This window comes from Lonchura striata, chromosome 17 (assembly GCF_050655825.1).
Source record: "Lonchura striata isolate lonStrDom1 chromosome 17, ASM5065582v1, whole genome shotgun sequence".
NCBI classification, from domain to species: domain Eukaryota; kingdom Metazoa; phylum Chordata; class Aves; order Passeriformes; family Estrildidae; genus Lonchura; species Lonchura striata.
Genome location: NC_140719.1, coordinates 7,136,533 through 7,158,938, shown reverse-complemented (window position 1 = coordinate 7,158,938; position 22,406 = coordinate 7,136,533). Strand labels below are relative to the sequence as shown.

The window sequence follows — 22,406 nt, the reverse complement described above, 5'->3', positions numbered from 1 at the left end:
GGCTTTGTTGTAGCTTTCAGTTATTTTTTTTTGCTCTGTCTAAAGGGAGTGGTTTTGTCTGGCTTTGGTATCTCAGTAACAGCTCTGCAAACTTTTGCAGAGAAGCATCACTTGTGTGAGAATCTTTGGTAGTGGCAGTTCAGCATCCCACCCAAATCCGCTGCTGTGTGTAGTTTTTTGGAAAACATGGTCAATCTAATTTGTAGATTGTACAAACTTACTCTCTATTTTCCTTGTAAACCATAATGGAGCCTGATGCCAAATAAGTTAGGCTGATATTAAAGCCCTTGTTTATTTTATAGTGTATGTCTGTCAGAATAAGTATTCAATGTATTACAGTTTAAAAACTAGATTTCAAGTATTGTAGAAACAGTAACTTCTGCAAAGCTGTGTGGAATTGATTGTGGAATTTGAGTGCTGTTGAAATGACCAAATTTTAAAAAATAAGGTGATTATAATTGAAATCTGCAGATAGTAATAAACTGGCTTGGATAATTAATTTGGATTTAGAGTTGCTTAATTTCTCTTGGCATTTGCAAATCCCAGACTGACTTGTGGAATGTTCTTAATTTTATTGAAAACATGTGTGACTGTTTTGGAGGGCAATAATATTTGAAGAACAAAGTAGTATCTGTATCTAAATGGAGGTAGACAGAAAAACTTTCAGAAAATATAGCCTATGTCATTTTAGGGAGCATCATGTCATCTGTTTCAGAACAAAACAGGTTACAAAAGAATTGAAGTCTTCTCTGTAAAAATATTTAACTATTCTGAATAACATTTTAAATTCATAGCACTGGCAAAGCTGAAGTTTAAATCTACAATTTTCACAAGAAAATCAGAATTATTAATTAGGAGTAGTTCCCAAATTCATAGAACTTCTAGTAGTTCTTCAGAGTAAAACAAAATACTCTCATGAGTATCTATTTCTTGTCCTATGTTTAAGTATGTTTTTCTATTAGAAGATGGCATTTAATAGAGTTGCCAGTATTTCTGGAATGAAGCTGATTCATAAATGAGTAATGAAGAATATTACTGAATTGGGCTCATGTTAAAATACAGATTTCTGTTGATTAAAAACCTGTGTCACTATAAAAGTATCTAACTGGTAATGGAAAATATTAACAACACTTTCTGTACGGTAATACTCCCTTTGTAAATAAATTTTAAATTGTCTCTGTGCTCAATGAGACTAAACTTTTTTTTTTCTTTCATTGCAGGACCAGTTTGACAACTTAGAAAAACACACGCAGGGGGGTATTGATATTCTGGAAAAGTACATCAAGTTTGTAAAAGAAAGAACAGAGATTGAACTCAGCTATGCAAAACAGCTTAGGTAAGTTGATATGTAAAATTCTGGACTTTGAGTTGCATCTCTTCAGAGCCTGTAATCAGCTCTAAGTTTGCTGTCAGTTGTGATTTTGTTTATAATAATGGCTTTTAGAAAATAGCTTTAACTTAGATATTGGAAAGTAAAAGTTCATTTAAGATCCTGTTGTATTATATCTGCTAGTAATGATATGTTTTGCAAAAAGAGAGGTTACTGAGGTGGCTGAGCAGCACACTAGGGCTTACTCACAGTTTATGCATGATTAATGGCTCAGCCTTGGAGGACAGCACAGTAATGTTTTCCATGAAATTGGGGCTGCTGTGCAAAAATGCTGAAGGGTTTAAGAATTCAATGGAATAATGACCATTTGTTAGGCAAAGTTTAGGTTTTCTTTTACTAAGACAGGCCTTTTTTGAACGTGCATGGGGAGGAGCTGCAGGTCAGAAAGTCAGCCCAGCCTTTGGTAATTTTTCCTATGTAGTTAAGAAGGTTACAGCCTGAGATTTGAATTACAGTTTTACTATCTTTTGAGGTGTCTCCTGATCAGAGCAGAGATCTTTGTGAATTAATCTCAAATAATTGCTGCTGGGTACTTTCTACTTGTCCATGCCTGGTTTGACTGTAGGCAGAGACTAGTATGTGTGAACCAGACACAGAAAAAAATCTTTCTTGAGGTCAGGTCCTGGGCAAGAGATGCTAAGAACCCACAGGAGTAGATATAACCTTTTCCCAGTGAGGTAGAAAAAACTGAAAAGTGATTTGGGTTAGAAGGGAGTAAAGCACACAGAGGTCCTGCTGGACAACATAATTGGCAGCCACTAGTGACCAGTGCTAAACTGGAAGTCTTGCTGTTAACTGGGAAGGGGAGATCAGGAATAATTATTCCTAATTCCCCCAGTAAACTGACCTTTTATTTGCATGGTGATAATCTTGAGATCTCTTTCCATCTTCCCGGGTTCTAAAGAGATGGGATCTGAGTTGCTGTTGAGCTGTGTATCTAATGCAGTATCTATTAAAAAAAAAAAAAATCACCCAGAATTTGCTTGTGTTTGAGTGGATTGGAGATGCACAATAGCCTGTGATTTGTGAGGAGCTGGTAGTAGATAAATCCCTGCCTTGATGGTTGTGTGCTCTCCCAGGGGAATGCCAGGAGGGTTCCCCAGGGTTTCTGCTACAGACAAGCAGGAAATAGAAAATGACTCGTGCAGGAACAAATTGCTCACATCCTATGGAGAGGAGCAGAGGTTGAATTACAGAGGCAAAATGAGCTGGAACAAAGAGAGTATGACTGGACTGGGAAAGCCCAGCACAGTATCTGGGTGAGCTGGCCTGTCTTAGGAACAATCCTGCACTAGTCTCACTGGAGTATTCAGGATGACAAATTCCAGGTGTAAAGAGCTTAATTATTAAAATAAATACACAAACAACATGTTAAGGAAAGTGAATGATTGCTTTACCTGTGACTATGTGGAAACTATGAATTCCTGAGCTTTATTTCTTATTATAGAAATAAAGAAATAAATTTCTTATTCTAGGTCCTAGACCTCCCAAAAAGCCACGGTCTATTTGTTTCCTGCCTTTCTGCATTTTTATGGTTTGAGAACAAATACATCTGTCCCCAATGAGCTCTTAAACACAGGGCTGCTTGGAGGCATCTAAGAAGTTAGAAGTATAAAAGAAAAAACAAAAAGAATGTAGACTTGTCAAGTGTTGAGGTAAAGCAGTGCTGGACATTAAAAAAGAAAAATAAATCATGCATCTGTTTTTATTAAATAAGCGTCCTTAAGCCTGGTGCAAACCTTTTTTATAGCACATCCATTTGGTGTATAAGGACTGCATCACATCACTGCATGTCATAACATGCAGAAAATATTATTAAAAAGAGACAGGTTAACTCCAGGTACTCCTGTGGATGTAACTCAATTTTGGTTGTAGTGTAAGTAAAGCTGCTGAAATTTATTTCCTTCTGTGAAACTTGTATTTTCTGTTCCATGCCTGGGTTCCCTAACTAGCTATTGCTCTTCTCTATCTACATCTCAGTCTGGTAATCTATTGAAATTAAATTTTCTTCTAATTAAAAACATTTCTTTTCTTCTTCTTTATAATTCTGCAAATGTATATTTTAATATTTTAGGTTAGACCTACATACCATTTACAATTAGCCTGGTTTGGGAGTCCACTTCAGATCTGACTTGGTTATTTTCTTGTTTTGCATTCCATTTATTGAATCAATAAACTAGTCTGGGCAGGAAGGGATGTAGAAACTGTGGTAGAATTATTATTTTAGGTATTTTAACTTCCATGAGACTCTGATATGCTGGATGCTGTGCTCCCAGTGCTGAGGTGGTGTGTCCTTGTCACTTCCCTCGTAGCACATGCACTCAGAGCATCACAAAGGGTGTCAAAACCCTTGCCTAATGTGATGATGGATAGATGGCCTCAAGGAAAACGTGTTGGAAAAAATGCTTCAGGTGTCAGGATAATCTGAGAATCAGAACCCCTGATGTCTGACATCTTTCTCTCACATTTGTCACCCAAGCTGAAATATGGGAGCAGAGAAACAAGCTGTAAAGGTGGAAAAAATGATGCAGAGTGAAAGGCAAATTGAAACACTCTTGGAGATGGGTGCTCAGAGTAGCAGAGAATCTTTCCAGAGCTGATCTTTATTATGTGTTAGCTCCCTCTGTAATCACTGTTGGCACTGAAGGTGTCACTGTCACTGCTCCCTGGGCAGTGCTGGTGAAGCCACTGCACCCGGACATGCTGAGCTCCAGCAGTACTTTTGGATACATTAGCACTTGTGGGGGTTTTTGTGTGTACCTGGTTAGATCCCTGCATCTGATTTTAGAAAACAGCAAAAAAAATTGAGAACTTCAATATATAGACTCCATTTGTGTGTTGTGTAAATTGCACAGAAGATAATGAAGTGTTTAACCCAGATGCTAATCCTTGGTAAGTGGTTTTTGTCTGTGAAAGCAGCCTGTGGGTTTCCCCCCCCCCCAGCTCTGTAGCATTTCTGCACCTTTAAAGATTCACAGGAAGCCAGCTGCTGTATGTGTCAGAATTAATTGGGCAGTGTGACAGTGCAGGGAGATGGAGTTTTGATTGTGAAAATGCCTTATTACTGTAGCCTTCTGTGCTTTTTTCCTTGTGGTTTTTCTTTCCCCTTCAAGCTGGTGCATGGAAAGAGGCATTCCCATGGCATGCAAAGGGTGCTGTAAAATTTATTTTCATCATGCAGAACAGTTTGCAGAACCCTTCCCATGCTGGTGCTTGGTGGAAGCTGCAAAACTAGCGAAGTTAATTTTTTCAGAGCATATTCTTGGAGAGAAGGCACAGACTGAGAGAGAAATATTCATTTGGATCTCTTCCAGTCAAGATACTTAAATTTTGAGGAACACATGTTTGTCTGTGCAAATCTGCCAGCGTTCTGGCTACTGCTCTGTTGGGGCAGATGCTCCTTAATTCCTCAAGGAGAACAAAAAGAATAAGAAATGTGAGATGAGAGGCCCTGCTGTCCCCAAGTCAGCAGTAAAGCCAGCATCAGCAGGGAATGGGTTACACCTCTGAAAAGGCAGTTTCTTTACAACTTGATGTATTCTGGGACTTCTCCAAAGAGTTTGGCATGGATAAGTTGATAAAACTCAGTCCTCCTTCGGACAATGATTCCATCAATATTCCCTGTGTGCTGCTCTTCATCACTGAAACTACTTTGTGCAACTAAACGAAATGGCTTCCCTTTCTCAGCAGGGTGAGAGGCTGCCAGAGAGAACAGAGAGAAGAGAGTAATGGGGCTCAGTTTAGGACAGAGGAGCACTGAAAAGCCCTTAAAATTGGTCAGCTCTGTGTTGTGCACTGGTTGAAGGGTGTGCTGTGCTGCAGTGCAGTGTGCATCGTGGTGCTGATACCAGCAAGGTGCACTGAGGGGCAGGTGGGCAGCACACCTTCCCAAATCCCTGCATTTGCTGCTGATGAGAGGCTTGTGGGGCAATCAAAACCATACAATTACTGTCAGATGTGCTCACAGCAAGGTTCAGGTTTCTTATTTAAGATACAATCACTCCAAGAGCATATTGGTGTTTTAAAATTAAATCAGTAGTTGGCTGGGGGATAATGAGATGCAATCATCTGTGCTAATTAGGATAATCAAATGTCACACTTCCCCCAGCATTAGTTGATAATCACAAAATGAACCCCCTTTTACTATCTCAATGCAGCTTCCCACAGCTTTATGAAGGTTTTTTTTTTGCCTTCTAATCATCCTGCTTAAGGCAGGCAAACCTGCCTAGCCAAGAGTGTCATCTGCTGCTTCAGATCTCCCTTTCCTGGGATGACTCCTGCTCCAAAAGAAACCTCTCCTCTAAATCAGGTGAAGGAGATCTGTGCATCAGCAGAACCACAACCCAGGTGTATCAAGTTCACAACCTTAATTTAGCAACTTATTGGGTTCAGAATCTGCTGCTTTGTTGTAGTTAGAGACTGGAGCACTGTGCAGCCCATTCTTAGAGTCTTACTGCTGCACAATCGAAGCCTGATTGTAGTTACGCTTCAGGAAAGGTGTCTGCTCACTGCAGATAAAACTGCAGCCTCACTGAATGTGTGTGCATCTAAAGATCATCAGTAAGCTTCAAAGAATATTAAAAAATTTTATTTTATATATCTGTATTTTTAATTTTAGGAATCTTTCAAAGAAATACCAACCCAAGAAGAACTCCAAAGAGGAGGAAGAATACAGGTATGTTCATGTAGACCTTCTGGGTGAGCACACATTGATGGAGGATGGCAAAGTTTGGGTCATCACCTAGGATTTGGCTTGTAAATCCAGGATTTCAAAGTCAAGTGTAAGAATATAGACATCACAGATGCAGAAACAGGCTTATGGGGTAGATACACTAAGGAGTGGATTTGATCTGTAACTACTTAGTTCCCTTACGTTGCAGTTTCTGGATGTGTGGGGTTTTGGTTTCATTTGTTTTTTAATGTGACTTAAAACCTTCAAGCCAGACTGATCCTGGTTCTCTGAAGTAAACTACCAAATTAATATCTGCTTTCAGCAGGAGCAGAATCAGTTGTTAATTTTAGCATGAAACTCAAGCACTCTGTAAGTATTAAATTACTCAAACAGGCTGACAACACAGATTAGTAACTCACAAAAGGGGTAATGTTCTGACAGCACAGTGGCTCCTGCAGAGCAGGGTGGAGGATGAGGGTTGTACTCCCAGCATCCTGGGGCTTGCTGCTGTTGCAGGATGTGGCACAGCCTCACCTGTCTGCTTGTGATTCACCTGCTCTGACCTGTCCCCATGGTTGGGGATTGATGTTGTGCTTTGCAGGCAGCAGCAGAGAACTCAGCTCCTCTGAGCAACAAGGTCCAGGAGAGGAGACACCACAGGTCCCTAAAACACTTCTGCCCTTGAGGAGAATAAAGATACTCTTTAAGGAGAATTTTCTAGAAGATGAGCTTCCCACCAGACTGTAAAGCAGAGCAAGAACCTTTCCCCTTAGAGCGCAGTGACCCTGGAGTTTCTCAACGTCAGGGTTTTGTAATGCAGCTCTGAAGGAAGGCACGGCAGGGGCTGACCCTCAGCCTGGTGTTTCAGGAGGCTGCTCTGCCTCTGGAGAGCCCAGCAGCAGCCTCAAACCCTTGACCTTGAAATTTGACATGTTTCAAAAGAGTTTGGATATGGGTCCAATTAGATGATTATATTAATACAGATTTTTTGGGTCAGACCCCCCACCTCCCCCCAAGCTTCTCTACACAGCTACTCTAGTGGCTTGTGTAACAAAGATAACAGCCTTTTTGCTTGTTTTTTAATTTATTTTTAGTAACATTGTTTAGGAATCAGTTATTTATGCCATTGTTTCCTGAGATATTGGTATTTACACAAGGAAGATTATGTTACCAGCACAGTGGCTGTTTTGGTCTGTACCCAAGATTAGGAATAAATCTGCCTTTGGATAACTCTACCATAAATGGGTATTTTGAGTTTACTACAATGGATTTTGGCACATCCTTCATTGCTGAAAAAGGATATTGGAGTTGAATGATTCTATGTGATGTGGCACAGAAGATCCTGTGCATCCTTTGCCCTTTATAAAGACAGCGTTAACCTCAGTGTATTTACTTCATGTCTCAAAACAATGTCTAGGGATTTGTCATGTGACCTTTGGGTGCCTCAGATGCTGCTTGGAGACAACCTGGCTAAAAATCAGCTTTTTCAAGCTCATTGTCAGTTTCTAGTTCTGTGCCATTTAAATGTTGGGATTTTTTTGCAACTGGGATTTCTCTCATTTCACATCTTGACTGTGGGTGTTTCTACTTGTAACATTTTTAGTCCCTTTTAGTCCCTTTTTTAGTTTCTTCTGTTTTTATTTTCATCTGATGCCTTTTTCATCCCTACCAGTACCACTCCATTCTATTCCTGTAAATATCTCCATGTTTGCTTTGATTTTTCACCTTTAGGTGATGTTATTAGTGTAGACCACTACTATTTTAAAATTAAAATAACAACAACAATAGTTTTTCTAGTATGTAGTAGTGTTTTGCTGCTGGCTTCCAGCTGCCCAGCACAGCCAGCTGAGGTATTTAAATGCAGCTCTGTTGGCACTGGGCTGAATATACCAGTGACATAATCTGCTGTTTCAAAATTTGTGTGCACAGATGTTTCTTCCTTTCAGTAATTACATGGAATGCCGTATGGGAGATTATTTGATATGAAAAAATAAACCTAATGTACAAAAAAAATATGGGTTGGCAATGAACACCTGGTTAGTAAACTCTACTTATTTGAAAACTTTATAAACTATATGTGATTTAAACTTTAGAAACTATATCTGATTTAAATAAAATTTACACTATGAAAAACTTTCTTTTCTAGGCTATGCTGGCCAAAATTTTGCTTGCTTAGACAGGATTTTTCCAGGTAGGATATACTGACGACTCTGTGCACTGAATTGTAGGACTTGAGAGAGTATTACTAGAAATGTTTGGTGAGTAGAGATTAGAAAACTGAAGCCCCAGAGCTGTGCTGATAAAGAACCTGGCACTCTAAAGTGGTGATATTTTAAGAGCTAGTGTCAAACTGTCTAAATTGAGATAGACTTATCAGACTACTGTCAGTGTGGGACAGGCTTCCTTTAGAGAAATTCCTTCCAGTGAATCTGTGCTAATTCATTGCAATGCTAAGTGCTTAAGGAGGGTCCCAACTCCCTTTGCAGTGTTTCTGAAAAGAAAGAGACTAAAAGCAAAATGCATTTCTGTCCTTTGCAGGTACACATCAACTAGAGCCTTCCTAGCCACTTTAAATGAAATGAATGACTATGCTGGACAGCACGAGGTCATCTCAGAGAACATGACCTCTCTGATCACTGCAGAGTTAACACGCTACGTGCAGGAGCTGAAACAGGAGAGGAAATCGGTAACCCATCCTTTTTTATTTATTATTCACAATGAATTGCTATTTAAGACAGCTAATTAGTAGTAGTGGAGTTCAATGCTAAGTGAGATTTATTTGTAGTTAATAAACATGAGCTGTGCTAATGAACCAAGCATTAAAGAAGTGGGTTATGTGCCCTGGCCAAGTCACTGAACCGTTTGAATCAAATGTTATAAAATCAGACAGCAATGCCTGCAGGAGAATCCCTGCTAAAGAAGGTCAGAGACCCATCTGTGCTTAAGGCTCTGTTAGCCAAAAGCTTGCTTAGGGAAAAGTCCAGCAGCACTGTTTAAAGCCTGAAATAAACAGAGAAACTGCAGCGCTGAGGCTGATTGAGAGAATTATTTGGATCTTGATTCACATTTTTTGTGCTTCTCAGCCAGATCTGGCCAAGGGGACTCTGTAAAAAAAGTTGTTTTAATAAGAAGTTGGGGGTTTGTCTTGTTTGGTGTTGGGGAATGCGGGTTTCAACCTGTTGTCCTTCAAGACTGGTAGAATTAATAGCTTTATGTTAGTTCTCTATTACAGCTGGTACATTAGGGACCTCTGAGCCTGCTACAGTGAATGTTCAAAGCTGATTAATTTGCACATCACCAGCTCTGTAAAATGGATAGTTGAGATGTGATTCCCTTCTTTGCCTTGAACTCTTTTATCTCCTGGATGTGTGAGCATAGAAGAAGGATTCTAAGCACTACAAATACTCACAGAACAGGTATAAAATGACTAAGCAAAGTTCAAAGGGAGCATCAGAATATTATATTTCACTTCCAAACTGTTGGTCTATTTTGGAAAGTGCAAAAATACTCCTGCAGAACTTTTACATTTATAAATAGTCCCACTAAACACTAAGCATGTGTTGAGGCGCTGTGTGGGAGCAGAGCCTTGGAAATCACCACCTTTTTCTAAGTATAGCATTAGGATGATAATTCTGTCAACAGAGGAAAAGAATATATAGACATATCTTTAATCTGCAGAATGGTGTGTAATCTTTCAGGGACAGCATGGAAGGATGTTTTACATATAGCTGTAATGAGAATGTTTTCTGAGCCCCTCTGTGACCTTGTATCCAGCATGCATCTGTGCAAAAAGGAGAAAAAAAGAAAATAAAAGCAGCATTCTAGTGTGGCATTTTTCTGTCATCTCTCTTTTTACCTGTTTTTTTCAATTACATGGGCATATAACTTGATTGGAATATCTAGGCATTCTAAGTACCATGGAAGAAGGCTTGTAATATTTCTTGTAAAGAATTTAAACAGTAACTATTTGTTTTTTGTTTTGTTTGTAAACTTTTCTAGTACGTATGGCTCGTATAAGTAATGGGTGAAGGACAGGAAAATTAGTTTAATATTGGCCTAGTGATAAGAACATGGGAACAGCAAAAGGCAACTGTGTGTATTTACCTGCTGTTGCTGATAATTACTGGCCTTTAACAGAAAACAGTTGTCAGTCACAGTTGCTTTGTTCTTGGAACATAAATAGAGGCATATAGGAATTAGGAATCCTTGTCTGGTTCCTGTAGATTTCTCGTTCATGAGAAAAGGGTGTTGAAAAGGAAACTGTTCCCACCCTCAGGCATTTTTCATACACAGCCTCTCATTTCATCCTGTAAAAGCATTGGTCCTGCTGAGAGCTGCAGGAGGGGAGGGTGGATGTTGTGTAAATATCACTGAGAGCTGCAGCTTAGGCAAAACATTTTATGATATCAATTAAGGAATGACTTGGTATTTCCAGAAATTTTGTTGGCAGAGCTCTTGTGCTTGCTGCTTGTTCTGCCATCAGCTGCTGTGCTCCAAGTCCAAAGAATCATTTGAGTGAGCCACTCCTGGGGCTGGGTCCATGTGTGGGAGTTGGGAGACTCACATTCTTGTCCACTGAGTCCTGAGTTAAGTCATTCAGGTGTCCAAATACCTGTAAAATGGTACAAATTCCCAATGATTTCAGTATGACTGTGGTAGATAAGCACCTTTACTCTTTTGGTTTTACTTTCCCACCTGGAAGATGGAAATGATATACAGGGGTGTCAAACTATAAATGTGTGAAAGATGAACTCAAGTCCAGCAGAAAGCAGACAGACAAATCAGAATGGGCTTGAAAGGGACCTTGGAGCTCATCCCATTCTTACCTGCCATGGGCAGGGATAACTTGACCAGCCTGCACCAAACCCTGGCCAACCTGGCCTTGAACACATCCAGGGATATGGCAGCCCCAGCTTCTCTGGACAACCTGTGCTGGGGCCTCAGCATCCTCACAGGGAAGAATTTTTTCAAATATCTCTAAATACAGCTCCTGTTTCCAAAGGAAACCCTTTTGATGCACAAGAGTGCTTGCTGGAGTTGTGGGCAATGAGCGTGGCTGGTGATCTTTGAACACATGGGGGCTGGAGTCTGCCTGCTCTGCTCTGTTTTCATGCTCATTTAGCTCTATTGATTCAAGTGGAATTACACTAGCAGATGATCAGGGTCAAACAGTAATAAATCACTCATTGGGTTTTACCTTGACAAGTGCAAGCCCCTGGCCTGTAAGCGGTGCAAAACTGATCCTGTATCATGCCTTACATTGCTTTTATACTGCGTAAAATTCATTGGGCATGCAAATTGTACATATGTTGGGTTTGTCTGGCTCTCTGAAAGGTGTCCTTGATGGCTGCCTATGGGATGTTTTTTCTATAAATGATAGCTGTTAGTGGTGAAAATAAGGAAAGAAGCAACTAATCAAAACCAGGCAGGGCAAGTGTGCAGTTGGACGAGTGGGATGATGTGCAAGGTCAGTGGTTTGGCACTGTTGCTCAAAAGAGAGATACGTCCTTTTTCCTCTGATATGATTCAGAGCTTGAGAGAGTTCTGGGTTACCTTTACATTTTTTCAAATCCTGTGCTTTGTTGCGTGATGGCTTTTGACCTTCAGAAAGTGGTTACAAAAAATCAGGCAAAGATTCCTTGTATGAAACTTGAATATCTTTAGGAGCAAAGGTGAATCAATGACTTTATAATATTATACACTTCTCTTCCAAAAGATTGCTCTCAATGTTGTCACTGTACCAAATGAGTTGTTTTGCCCTCACAGTCACTGAAGTCAGGTACACACCCTACCTGTTTTTCACACAGTGAGAGGGAGAACTCCTTGTGTTGTTTCAGTTCTTCCCAGCTGCCCAGTGAAGTGAAACTCTTTGTAGTGCAGTTCCTCACTTGAACTTCTTGTATTCTCTTGATCTTACTGTGTCCATGCTCTCTCAGGAGACATTCTCATCCTCAAGGTCCTTGTTAGCTGCTTAAAAGCTCAAATTTCAGTTCTATGTTGTGTGAAGGGCATGTCCCATCCATATTCCTCTTGAGGTTATTGAGGTTAGATGCCTGTGACTGAATTACTGTTGGAATATGTCATCAAGTCACACAGACGAGGTGGGAATCACCTCTGAGTGGTTCAGGGGAAGAATTTGCTTCTGCAGTCATGCTTCATGTCAGCCCAATGCCACCAAAGCCTTACTTTGGGACAGCTCTCAAAGGTGTCAGCTCTGAGCTAGAGGACCTGCAGTATTGCGAAATTGGGTCTTAATCTTGTCCATCTTTGACAAAAGAAAAGGTAGTGATCCTCTCAAGGGGAGTGTTCGGACTTTACTTCACAAGCACTGACATGTAATACACTTCTAGGCTGGAAATGTACTGAGCCAGCCATTGAGAAGTTCTGTTTGTTGGCTTATTTCTTTCCCTTAACATTTCACAGGACATAGTTGATTTACAGATCCAACTATGACTGAGGAATCCATCCAATTCTGTAATTTGGGTAGAAATTAAAGAATTATTTCCTGGGGCCATTCTGATTTAGATCTCTGGTCAAAAAACTAGGTCTGACTCATGGCCTCCTCTGGCAGCAGCTGCTCTGTGGAGCCATTGCTCATGGCAGCTTTGCTAAAAATGTATTTGGGAGTCGTGAACTATCCCTCTTATTACTGCTGCTGCTCTCACCTCTACCTCCACCTCCCCTTGGGGTTGATCTGGCTCCATACAATCAAGCATGAAAGTCAAGTAGAAGCCAAGGGCTTTGCTGCAGGCTGAACTGGTGCAGCACTGGGATTCTGTGGTTGGGAGAGAATTTACCTGGTGTCAATACATTCCATTTTGTGCTGGGATAGAAGGGGAACAGGGAATGAATGAATCCTTATGGGTACCATGGGGGCAAAACAGGTCTGGTTCTTTATGGTGGACCCTCCCTGCATGCATTCATCCAGGGGGTGCCTGTCAGAGGACTTTCTGTTTCTTGTAGGCTCTCAGGTGTTGATGAAAAGTAAATAATTGGAGGAATTCTGTCACGTTCACTCATTCTGAATAGTGCCCTGTTCTGCAAATAGTCCTGTGGTTTTCCAGAGGATTTCTCCAGCGTGGAGCAGGCGTGAGGCAGGGTGGCAGCACACGGCCCTGTCAGGAGCACAATGGATTTTTCCATGTTGCGTTTTGGATGTGCCTCAAGGTCTGTGTGTGTTTGGAGCACAGCTGTGCTTTGTGCTGCAGGAGCACAGGGAGACATTGCTGCCTTCCAGAAGTGACAAACCAATGGCCAAGTGAGGGGTGGGAAAAGGAAAGGAGTGACAGTGACAGGAAGTGATTTGCCAAACTTCAAACTTCAGATTGATGCAATTTAAACCAAGCTTTCCCCACTCATGTTTTGCGACTAAGCCACTGCCAGCTCATTGCCCTATGAATGAAAGTATTAATTTTAATCTAAATGTAAAGGTATTTATGGGAGTTTATGTTGCGCTTGATAAATTCACTGCACAACAGTGCTACTCTAAATATTCATCCTCTTTCTTGTGAGGTATTTCAGCTGTATTTTGTTAAGTTAAATTGTACCAGTAAGGTGTTAAATGGTAATTACTAAAAAAATTTAAGAATGCAGAAAATCGTTTAGGAAAGATCATAATAAATTCTGTGTTCTTATGGAGTGTTTGTTGGTTTTCACCAAATTATGGACCATAAATGCAATGGAACTGTATTAAATATTGGTGTGTTGTCATGGAATTGTGCTATGAAGGGCTGTTCCACAAGGACAAAAAGCAAGTGCTTATTATGGAAGTTTCCAAAGCATTTTTGTGTGGGAAACTAATACTAATATCCCATCTAGCTGAAAGGTATAATGTAACCTTTGGACTTAGCAGGATTCAAAGTTTAGACCACTGAACTTCATATTCTGCTCTTCCCAGTTTTGAATGGGTACATTGAACTATGAAATGATAGCCCAAATAAATAAATCAGCTTCTATTTATGACATAAAGAAATCAAACTGGGAAAGCAAAATCTGTTTACTAACAAATGTAATTCCATTTTCTGTAAATTAGCCTGAATACTGCTCTGCACAGCAAGAGCCCTTTAGAGGGACAAGATGAGAGATGCCTTCTATGAACAGTAACATTTCCTGCTCAGTGCATGACTGAACGATGCCTGAGGGTGAGGGGGTTCAGCATTGGCCATGGATGTATTTTTCCTTTGTGTTCTGCCTGTACAGCCACAGAGATTGGCCTGAAAAGAAAGAGCAACAATAAAGCCAGAGGAGTAGTGCATATGTTAACTGTGGAGAATGGTGTTTATCCAAGCCTGTGGTACATGTGGGCACGTTCAGCTGGCGTTTTTGCTGACGTTTAATATTTTATATATCTGATGCAGGTCTTGGCACTTCCGTGTAGGTGAATGTGTGCATGAAGGGTATATGGAATCAGCTAAAAGTATTTCCTTGCATGTTGAGGCATTAGCTTGTACATCTTCTAGTTTTTTTGGTACAAGTCTTCCACAGGAATGTCAAAGACCATTTGAAATGGCATCTTTTAACTGCAGATCAGTGGAAGGAGAGCTTGGTGACAGTTCTGGGAATGAGAAGAGGTGGAAGCTAGAGCAGCATGTCCTCTAATTTCATTGAAGGATGTAAAAGCACAAACAACTTTTTACACCATAGATTTAGTAGTAATGATGAGTTTCTATTTGAAAAGCCCTGGGTTTGCTTTTGTGGAGCACTTGGGCACAGATGAGCTTTTAAGGACAAGATCAGTCCCTAGGGATGGGTTGGAGGAGGGTACATGATGTCGGAACAGCCTGTCACACCTGTGTGCTCACTGGTTCCAGGGCCTGCTGGCCTTGCTGCCCTGGAGGCAGATGGTTCAGCAGGACCTCTCCAGGAGCTGGCCAGTGCAGCAGAGTGCTCCTGAGGATTCCTTAGCTCTGCTGCCATGGAGCTGTACTGGAAGCTGCAGGATTGTCTCTGTGCCTGAGAAGAAGTTCTGAGTTCCAATTCCCAATATAAGGACTTTATCTGTCATATGTAGCATGAAAATTACAAGTTACAATAATTATTACTGTCACAGTGTCTTTTAGTTTTGTGCCAATCACCAGGGAGTCACAGAATGGTTTGGGTTGGAAGGGACCTTAAAGATGATCTTATTCCAACTCCCTGCCCAGGGTAGGGACACCTTCCACTGGTCCAGGTTGCTCCAGACCCCATCCATTATTCTGTTGTTACAGCTCAGTAACAACAGGGCCAGCCACTTCAGGTTGTCATGTGCAGCTTATCTGGAATTTGAAGCCTGGGAAGCTTTGGTCCATAGTGCTTATTAAATGGAATTTCTTTGGAATGTACCACTCCAGGAGCAGATATTTCCATCAAATTAAGTTCAACTTTGAACAGACATTTGTATAACTTGTTCCAGGCTTGCCCAAGTTGATAAGTACTTGAGAGTAATGTTCCTATGGATATTGCAAAGGAGAACAGGATTATGCCCCAATATTAAGTAGCTGATGAATATGTGTTAAAATGGTCATGAATTTCATGTCAACATTCACAGGACTGTTTTATGCCCCTCTTGCTACAACAGAGAGAGATAAGACCTGAAGAACATATTGCTATTTTTGGAGACAAAGATTTCTTTGGAGGAGACTGTTTCCTGTCTTTGCAGCCAGGAAAAGAAAAACATTTGACACGGCTTTTTACAAATATCACTGAGAAAATTGAGGAAAAAATAGTGTTCTCTTATTTCCGTCTCTGGTGTGCTTTAATCGCTAGCCATTATTTTAGAACTCACTTGTAACAAAATTGAGATAAGAGTTTGAATTGGAGGATGAAGTACTGTATTTATATTTATTATCAGTGTGTGCTGGGAGTATTTGTTACAGAAACCAAAGGTAACTATTTTGTCAGTCTGTTTTATTATCTCATACAGAAAAGAGAATGAAGCAACCAATGCCTTAGATCTATTTTTTGAGAATTCTTGAAAAGGATGTTGTCAAATGAACTATATGCTATGCATATAAATTAAGACTGTGTTTATGATTATTTCTAATACAAACATACTATAGATGTATTAGTCTTTAGTTTAACTATGTAATCAACTCCTGTTTGTTTAAGAAAAACAAGGCTGTCTTATTACAGCCTTTTTTAAAAGGTTTCACAGGATCAGTTTAGACAGAGCCTAAGCAACCCTGTTGTCATGCTGATAATGTATGTGTTTCAGGCAATTATTTAATTTAAAATTGCCCAGGAACTCCTCAGCAAAAGCACTGGAATGTGTTGTCCTTCATTAGATGCTTTTAGCAACATCTTTTTCCCCCGCTCCTCTCAAAAGGTCAGGGGGAAAAAAAAAGATAAGATGCATCTTCTAACAAGCTGTTGTTGTCTGCTGGGTTAGCTCTGGGGCTGTGTAAACCCTCGTGCATACCAAGGAAGTTTTTCAAAAATATCCTGCTGCTCCTAATTGTGGCAGTGTTGGCAGGAACAGGCTCTGCATTGTGGGACCCTCGCTCACTGCTGCCGGGGTTTTGATCAACACGGGTGAAATCTGAGCCCAACAAAAGTCAATGAGAGGTTTGTCTTTGATTGCACAGCAGCCAGGATTGCTCCCCAGCTGTTCCAGACACAGGCAGCATCCTAATGAGGAGAGCACACCGATCCCTGTGGCTGGATTTGCAAAGCGAAAAGCTCATTCCTTGAGCTGCGAGTTTTTGAACATAACAAAAGCTTTTAAAAAGTTGAGTTAATCCACAGTCCTCATATCAGTGACTTAATATTCTGATAAAAGTATCTCAAGTCTTAACAACTGAATTTTGGAACTCCAGGAAGAATTTCCTCGTGGAAAATGTTGGATTGGGCTGTCCAGGGAGGTGGTGGAGTCACCATCATTGGAAGTGTTTAAGGAAAGATTGCATGTGGCACTCGGATCTGGTTGAAATGGTGATGGTTGGTCATGAGTTCAGCTCAATCCTGAAGATCTTTTCTAAACTGATTCTGTGAACTCTCTTGAGATCACCTAAAACCTGCATTATTGTGTTAATCCTGTGAGCTGAAATGGGTGGAGTTGTCCAGTCCAAACATGGCCATTGTGGATTGCTCAGAGCACCCTGGGATGTGGTGGCTTTGACACAGAGGAAAAGGACACTTGTGGTCATGCATGGTTTGAGTTTGGGCAGTGCTGCTGTGTTTTAAACCATTTAGTGGTTTAATAGTTCAATAAAATATTGTTCAGGGAAATCTTAAAGTTGACACAGTATTTGCCAGCCAAAGACTGCAAAGTATAGACTTCAAGGTGATTTAGGGAGGTTGATTTAATAAACATTAATAACCCCAAACTTTTCACTTTACTGTGCTTCTAATGTGTTTTTAGAATTTTGTGGATATGGGTGAACAGTCGGGAGGAAATCATGGCATGTGAGCCACCAAAACTGCTGCTGATGTCTCACTGGCACACTTGAGGTGTGATTTATTAATTAATATATTGCTTATCTTCTGATTTTTTTCAACAGCCTGATTGGGGCCATTAGTTTGGCCATTCAGTTTGGGAGAGGGAAAATGCAATATTGTATCAATTACTCTAAATTCATTGCTGTGTGCTGCTGAAATGAATGTGACTAAGAGTGGTAGTTTGCCACAGGATTTTCTAAATAGTTTGTCATGTTTCCATTTGCTAAATGTTCAGGTGTAGAACAACCAATTATTTAATTTGTTCAAATAAATTTATTTAAATTAGAACTTGTATCTTGAAACCTTATCAAGGAATAGTTGAGCTTAGAGTTATTTTTGTTGGGGTTTTGGAGAGGGGAGGAGGTGACAGTAAAGGACATTTGCTGTTTAAGAGGATTGTAAAGGAAATGAGTTTGCAGAAGTTGAAGATAGTGCATGGTTTGAGGAAACTGGAGGCTTCCTGTATGACTTTAGGCAGATCACTTGACCATAGTACCTTGACTTTTCTTACCCATAACATTGGGCCAGTGAAGAAGTATAGATACTTGGAAGGTCCCACTTAGTTGCTGTATTTAAAAATGAATTTTGGAAGGCAGAAATTACCATCGGAGGGCAAAGATTTGCAAAACCAGAAGTGCCTTCACTTACAGCAAGGGACAACACAGCAAGAATTAGGGGTTATATAAGTATATTTAGAAATTGGTTGAACTAAGAAAAGGCAGTATTTCCCTGAACTCTTCAAGATGTGATGCACAGTGCAAGTATTTATCACTATTTAATATTTAACTATTTAATAATATTCAGCAATGTCTATTTTGCATCTCAGCATTCCATTTGTGCAGAAGAATTTCTAAAAATAAAATAAAGTATCAAAATGCAGCAAAATCTGAACTGGATGCAGTCTTACTGCTCAGGCTCAGTGCTTCTTGTTTATATTTCCAGAAGCTTGTGCAGCTTGTTTTACAGAGAAAAAAAATTTGGAAATAACAGGGATGGCTTGTTAAAATTACATTATTCAACTACAAAGGTTTAAAAATACATCTGATAGGCTTTTGTTTCCAAGTTCATCCTTCAGCTCCTCTCTGCAATTGTTTCCTGTTAAACAAACCTGGCATGTTGTTTTCCTCAGGTTTATGGGTCATTGACAGTCCAGCTGCTCCCAAATCAGGTCCCTTCCTACCCCAGCAGAGTGGGGAGCACACAAATGGGGAATGGTGGAAGCAGGGAAGGCAACACGAAGACATCAGAAGTGAAGCTGGAAGAAAAATGACTCTAAGGCTTCCATGAATTTCATGCTCATTAGCAAAATGTTGAAAAATGTAGTGCTAAATTACAGTTGTTCCTTGGGATTGTTTTTGTTGCTCCTTGGGACTGTTTTCCTGAACTCTAATGACAAAAGGCTGAAATGAGGAGCCCCTGGCAGGGAAGAGGCAGCATCTGTCACACACGGAGTTGAAAGGACATGGGGATCTACAAAGGGAACTGAAATCAACTTGGAGCCTTTCCCTGCCACCCAGCAGTTTTACAGTGATGTCAGGGGTTTTTTAATGTCACAATGTGGTGAGGCAGTGTTTGGAGAGGTCTCTGCTGTCCCAGCAGTGTCAGGCTGTCACTGGTCCCCCCTCCATGGCCCAGTGGCCACACGCTCTCCCTCCTCATAGGGCACGAGCAGAGGCACAGCTGAGCATGGCATGTGCCAGGATAGAAAACATTTCTGCCACTGGGCCTGTCTTGTCTGCTTTAAGGATTTTCATGTGGAGATAAGCACCATCCAGACACATAAAGCTGTAGCATGTCCCCGTGCTCAGTTCTAGGTGAGCATCCCTCCTTAGCAGACAGTGTTTGGGACTTCCCAGGGTAGCCCTGTTTTGTTCCTGCAGGCATGTTGAACCTTACTGTGATTTTTAAGGCTAAATGAGCCTATTGGACATAGCATGATAGAGAATTGCAGTTTTGGGGCTTTTTGCTGTCATGTCTGATGGAGCCAGAATGGCTGCTCTGAAAAGTCCCTTGCTCCCCTGACACAGGAAAATACCAGTTGCTGCAGTGGAAGATGCAGGAAAACAGGGAGCTGCCAATTGTGAAGTGCTTGCAGACATATTTTTCTAAATGTGGCACTTTATAGCAGATTAATGATCTGGAGTGTGAGCTTTTTTTAACCCAACAAACTGTAGGTATCACTTTCCTCAAGATTTATCTAAAATCTGATTACACTTGGGCATGAGAGCACATGAATTCTAGTGGGATTATCTGGCAATATCTGGCCTTTATTTTTCAAATTTACTTTGTGACACCATTCCTGTATTTGAGCTAAACTAATTGCCAGTAAATAATACAAAAGAAAGTCCTTTCTCTTCCTGTTTCAGTTTGCTTCATTATTTATTTTACAGGGTGGGTGTGTGGAGGGGGAATAACCTGTTGTAGCAGTCAGCTGGGTCTGCATTCATATTCCTGCCCAGAGCTGGCTCACTGACTTACACAATGATCTGGAATGAATTGCCTTTTTTAAGGGAAAGCCGGGCATATGGAAGAACAGCCTGCCCAGAGAAGCTGTGGATGCCCCATCCCTGGAAGTGCCCAAGGCCAGGTTGGATGGAGCTTGGAGCACCCAGGGACAGTGGAAGGTGTCCCTGCCATGGCAGGGGTTGGAACACATTGCTCTTTGGGGTCTCTTCCCACGCAAAACATTCTGTGATTCTACAGAGAATTAATACAGATTAAATTCTTTGAAAAAGAGCATTATGTAAGGGCTAAGAACTGTTACTTAAACCAACTACAGCTAAGAGTCTTGTTCCAAAAAGCACATCAGGAGAGGAGTTCCTTGTTTAGCTGACATCTCAATTTAAAACTTGTGTTACACCTCACTCTGTGAACAAACACCCCCAGCGTGTGGGAGAGGAGGGATTTTGGAGGGACCCATGGCACCAAAAACCTCTTGAGAGTAAGGAGCAGCTGGCTTTGACACACAGCTAGTAACTAGGAAGAAGAGGGTTTCTTTTTTTTTTTTTTTTTTTTGGAGTCTGAATAAAAATCAGGACAAACATCAGTTGTTAAAATGTGCCAATCAAGTGCATCTTGGTAAATTCATGTAGAGAGAAATTTTAATTTAGAGCCAGTGTTCAGTCTGTCACCAAAGAAATACTCATCAGATAAAAGTGCTTCAGATCTCATGATACTGGAAACCAATAATTATGAGATACAGGGAACAATACAAGGTAGAATTGCTAAAGGGATTAATTAGCCTTAGTCAAACTAACCACTATAATTGATGCAAATATCCATCTGCAGCCTGCTGGGACATTAGATAGTCATCACACACCTGCTCAATTCACCAGCCTTGCAGAATACAGCTGTCAGAATGATTTCTGGTTGGGCTTTTTCTTGAGTATACTTGACTGTTTGTTCTTTTGTTGTTCAAAATGTTTTCTTTCTCTTTTCTTTTTCTAAACAGCACTTCCATGATGGCAGAAAGGCACAACAACACATTGAAACTTGCTGGAAACAACTTGAAGCAGTAAGTGGCAAATTCCTCAGATGTGACATTAAAGTTGTTTATATATTATTTTCAAAGAGATGGTTCTAAACATTTTATTGGGAAAAGGAAAGGTACATGGATAAAAGCTGTAGAATGTGACTTCTAAAACTCTGCTGTCTTAAATACACTCGCAGTTTTGAAAAAATCTGTTTTAACAGAACATTTGGCTTCTGTGGGTTCTTTGTCTATCACGAGCAGGATTTCATTTGATATGGCTTGAAAAGTGTGCTAAGCATTGCTGAAACTGCAGAGTCCCTAAGGGTCCTGTTCAGATATTCCACTGCAAGTTGAACAGCTTCATAATGTGTGAATAAATTGAACAGGACTATATCCTGAGTCAGGTGCTGCTTCCCAAAAATAAATATACATTGGAATTGTCATTCATATGATGAATGAAATGGGAGGCTCTAAGTGCAGGAGAGGGTAGAAAGGGGCTATCAATAACCAAAAGTCTTACTTGCAAAATTTATAAATCTTAGTAACTCCCTCATTCATTTACAAAAATGAAGGGGTTAAGTGTTGGAAGAGAATTATTCTATCTACAAGAGTGGAAGTGATGCTAAAAGGGAAAAATACTGACATTTGAGCAGCCTGGATAATAGAACCAAAAATGTGCCTCTAGTAACTCTATTATTTGAAGTTTGTTAATATGGAAATGTATTCCAGTATAAACAAGAGAGCCCTAAAATCCTTCAGTTGTTGCAACAGATTGTTTTAGTGGCAGGCATGAATTTTAGGTAGATTTTGGTATTTTGCTTCCCATAATGAAGGTTTCTGGCTTTTCTTGTCAGAGTAAAAGGCGGTTTGAACGTGATTGCAAAGAAGCTGATCGAGCACAGCAGTATTTTGAGAAAATGGATGCTGACATCAATGTGACAAAAGCAGATGTTGAAAAGGTGAGCTGGAGGGTGGAGGCTGTTTGTAAACATGGATGTGATAGATTTACTTCCTCAATCCTCCTGCAGGATAAATCCTCCTCTGAGGCTTAATGCCTTACTTGAATCAGCCTGCTGGTTAATTAAAACCTGGGAGATCTCTGCAGACACCTTTATTTATATGAAAACTCTAAACAGATTCAGTCAGGTTTTTTTTTTTAGTGGTGATACCTGAGTTTAACAGAGCTGATACGTCTCTAAAGGAGTTGATGCAAGCTCAGGTTTGACTAACACCCTGAGTTCTGTGACTATAGCCAGATCAGGCTTGTGAGGGCTCCCTGAGGGCTGCTTACAGTTTCCACACATTTTCATTCCCTCTGTCATCCAGGTAGAACCAAACTTCCTGCCCTTTGAGCAGCACTTCAAAGATTTCCCAATGTCATTGGATGCAATGAAGTATTATCAGAATTGTTTTTCATAGTTGAAGGTTTAGAGCAGGACAGCTTTCCATGTGATGCA

The 22,406-nt window shown here is 40.5% G+C and overlaps 1 protein-coding gene across 50 annotated transcripts in view; it reads left to right on the top strand.

Moving 5' to 3' along the window:
* FNBP1 (formin binding protein 1) overlaps window positions 1-22,406 on the top strand; it is a 93,341-nt gene that overhangs the window by 28,130 nt on the left and 42,805 nt on the right. For 28 of the 50 annotated variants that reach the window (XM_085593838.1, XM_085593857.1, XM_085593851.1 and 25 more), the window contains exons 2-7: window positions 1,221-1,336; window positions 6,009-6,065; window positions 8,209-8,253; window positions 8,601-8,748; window positions 20,929-20,991; window positions 21,804-21,908. In XM_085593838.1, coding sequence (XP_085449964.1) covers window positions 1,221-1,336; window positions 6,009-6,065; window positions 8,209-8,253; window positions 8,601-8,748; window positions 20,929-20,991; window positions 21,804-21,908 — 534 coding nt within the window. The remainder of the gene's footprint in view (window positions 1-1,220; window positions 1,337-6,008; window positions 6,066-8,208; window positions 8,254-8,600; window positions 8,749-20,928; window positions 20,992-21,803; window positions 21,909-22,406) is intronic. The other 22 variants (XM_085593889.1, XM_085593887.1, XM_085593884.1 and 19 more) reach the window with 1 other exon arrangement.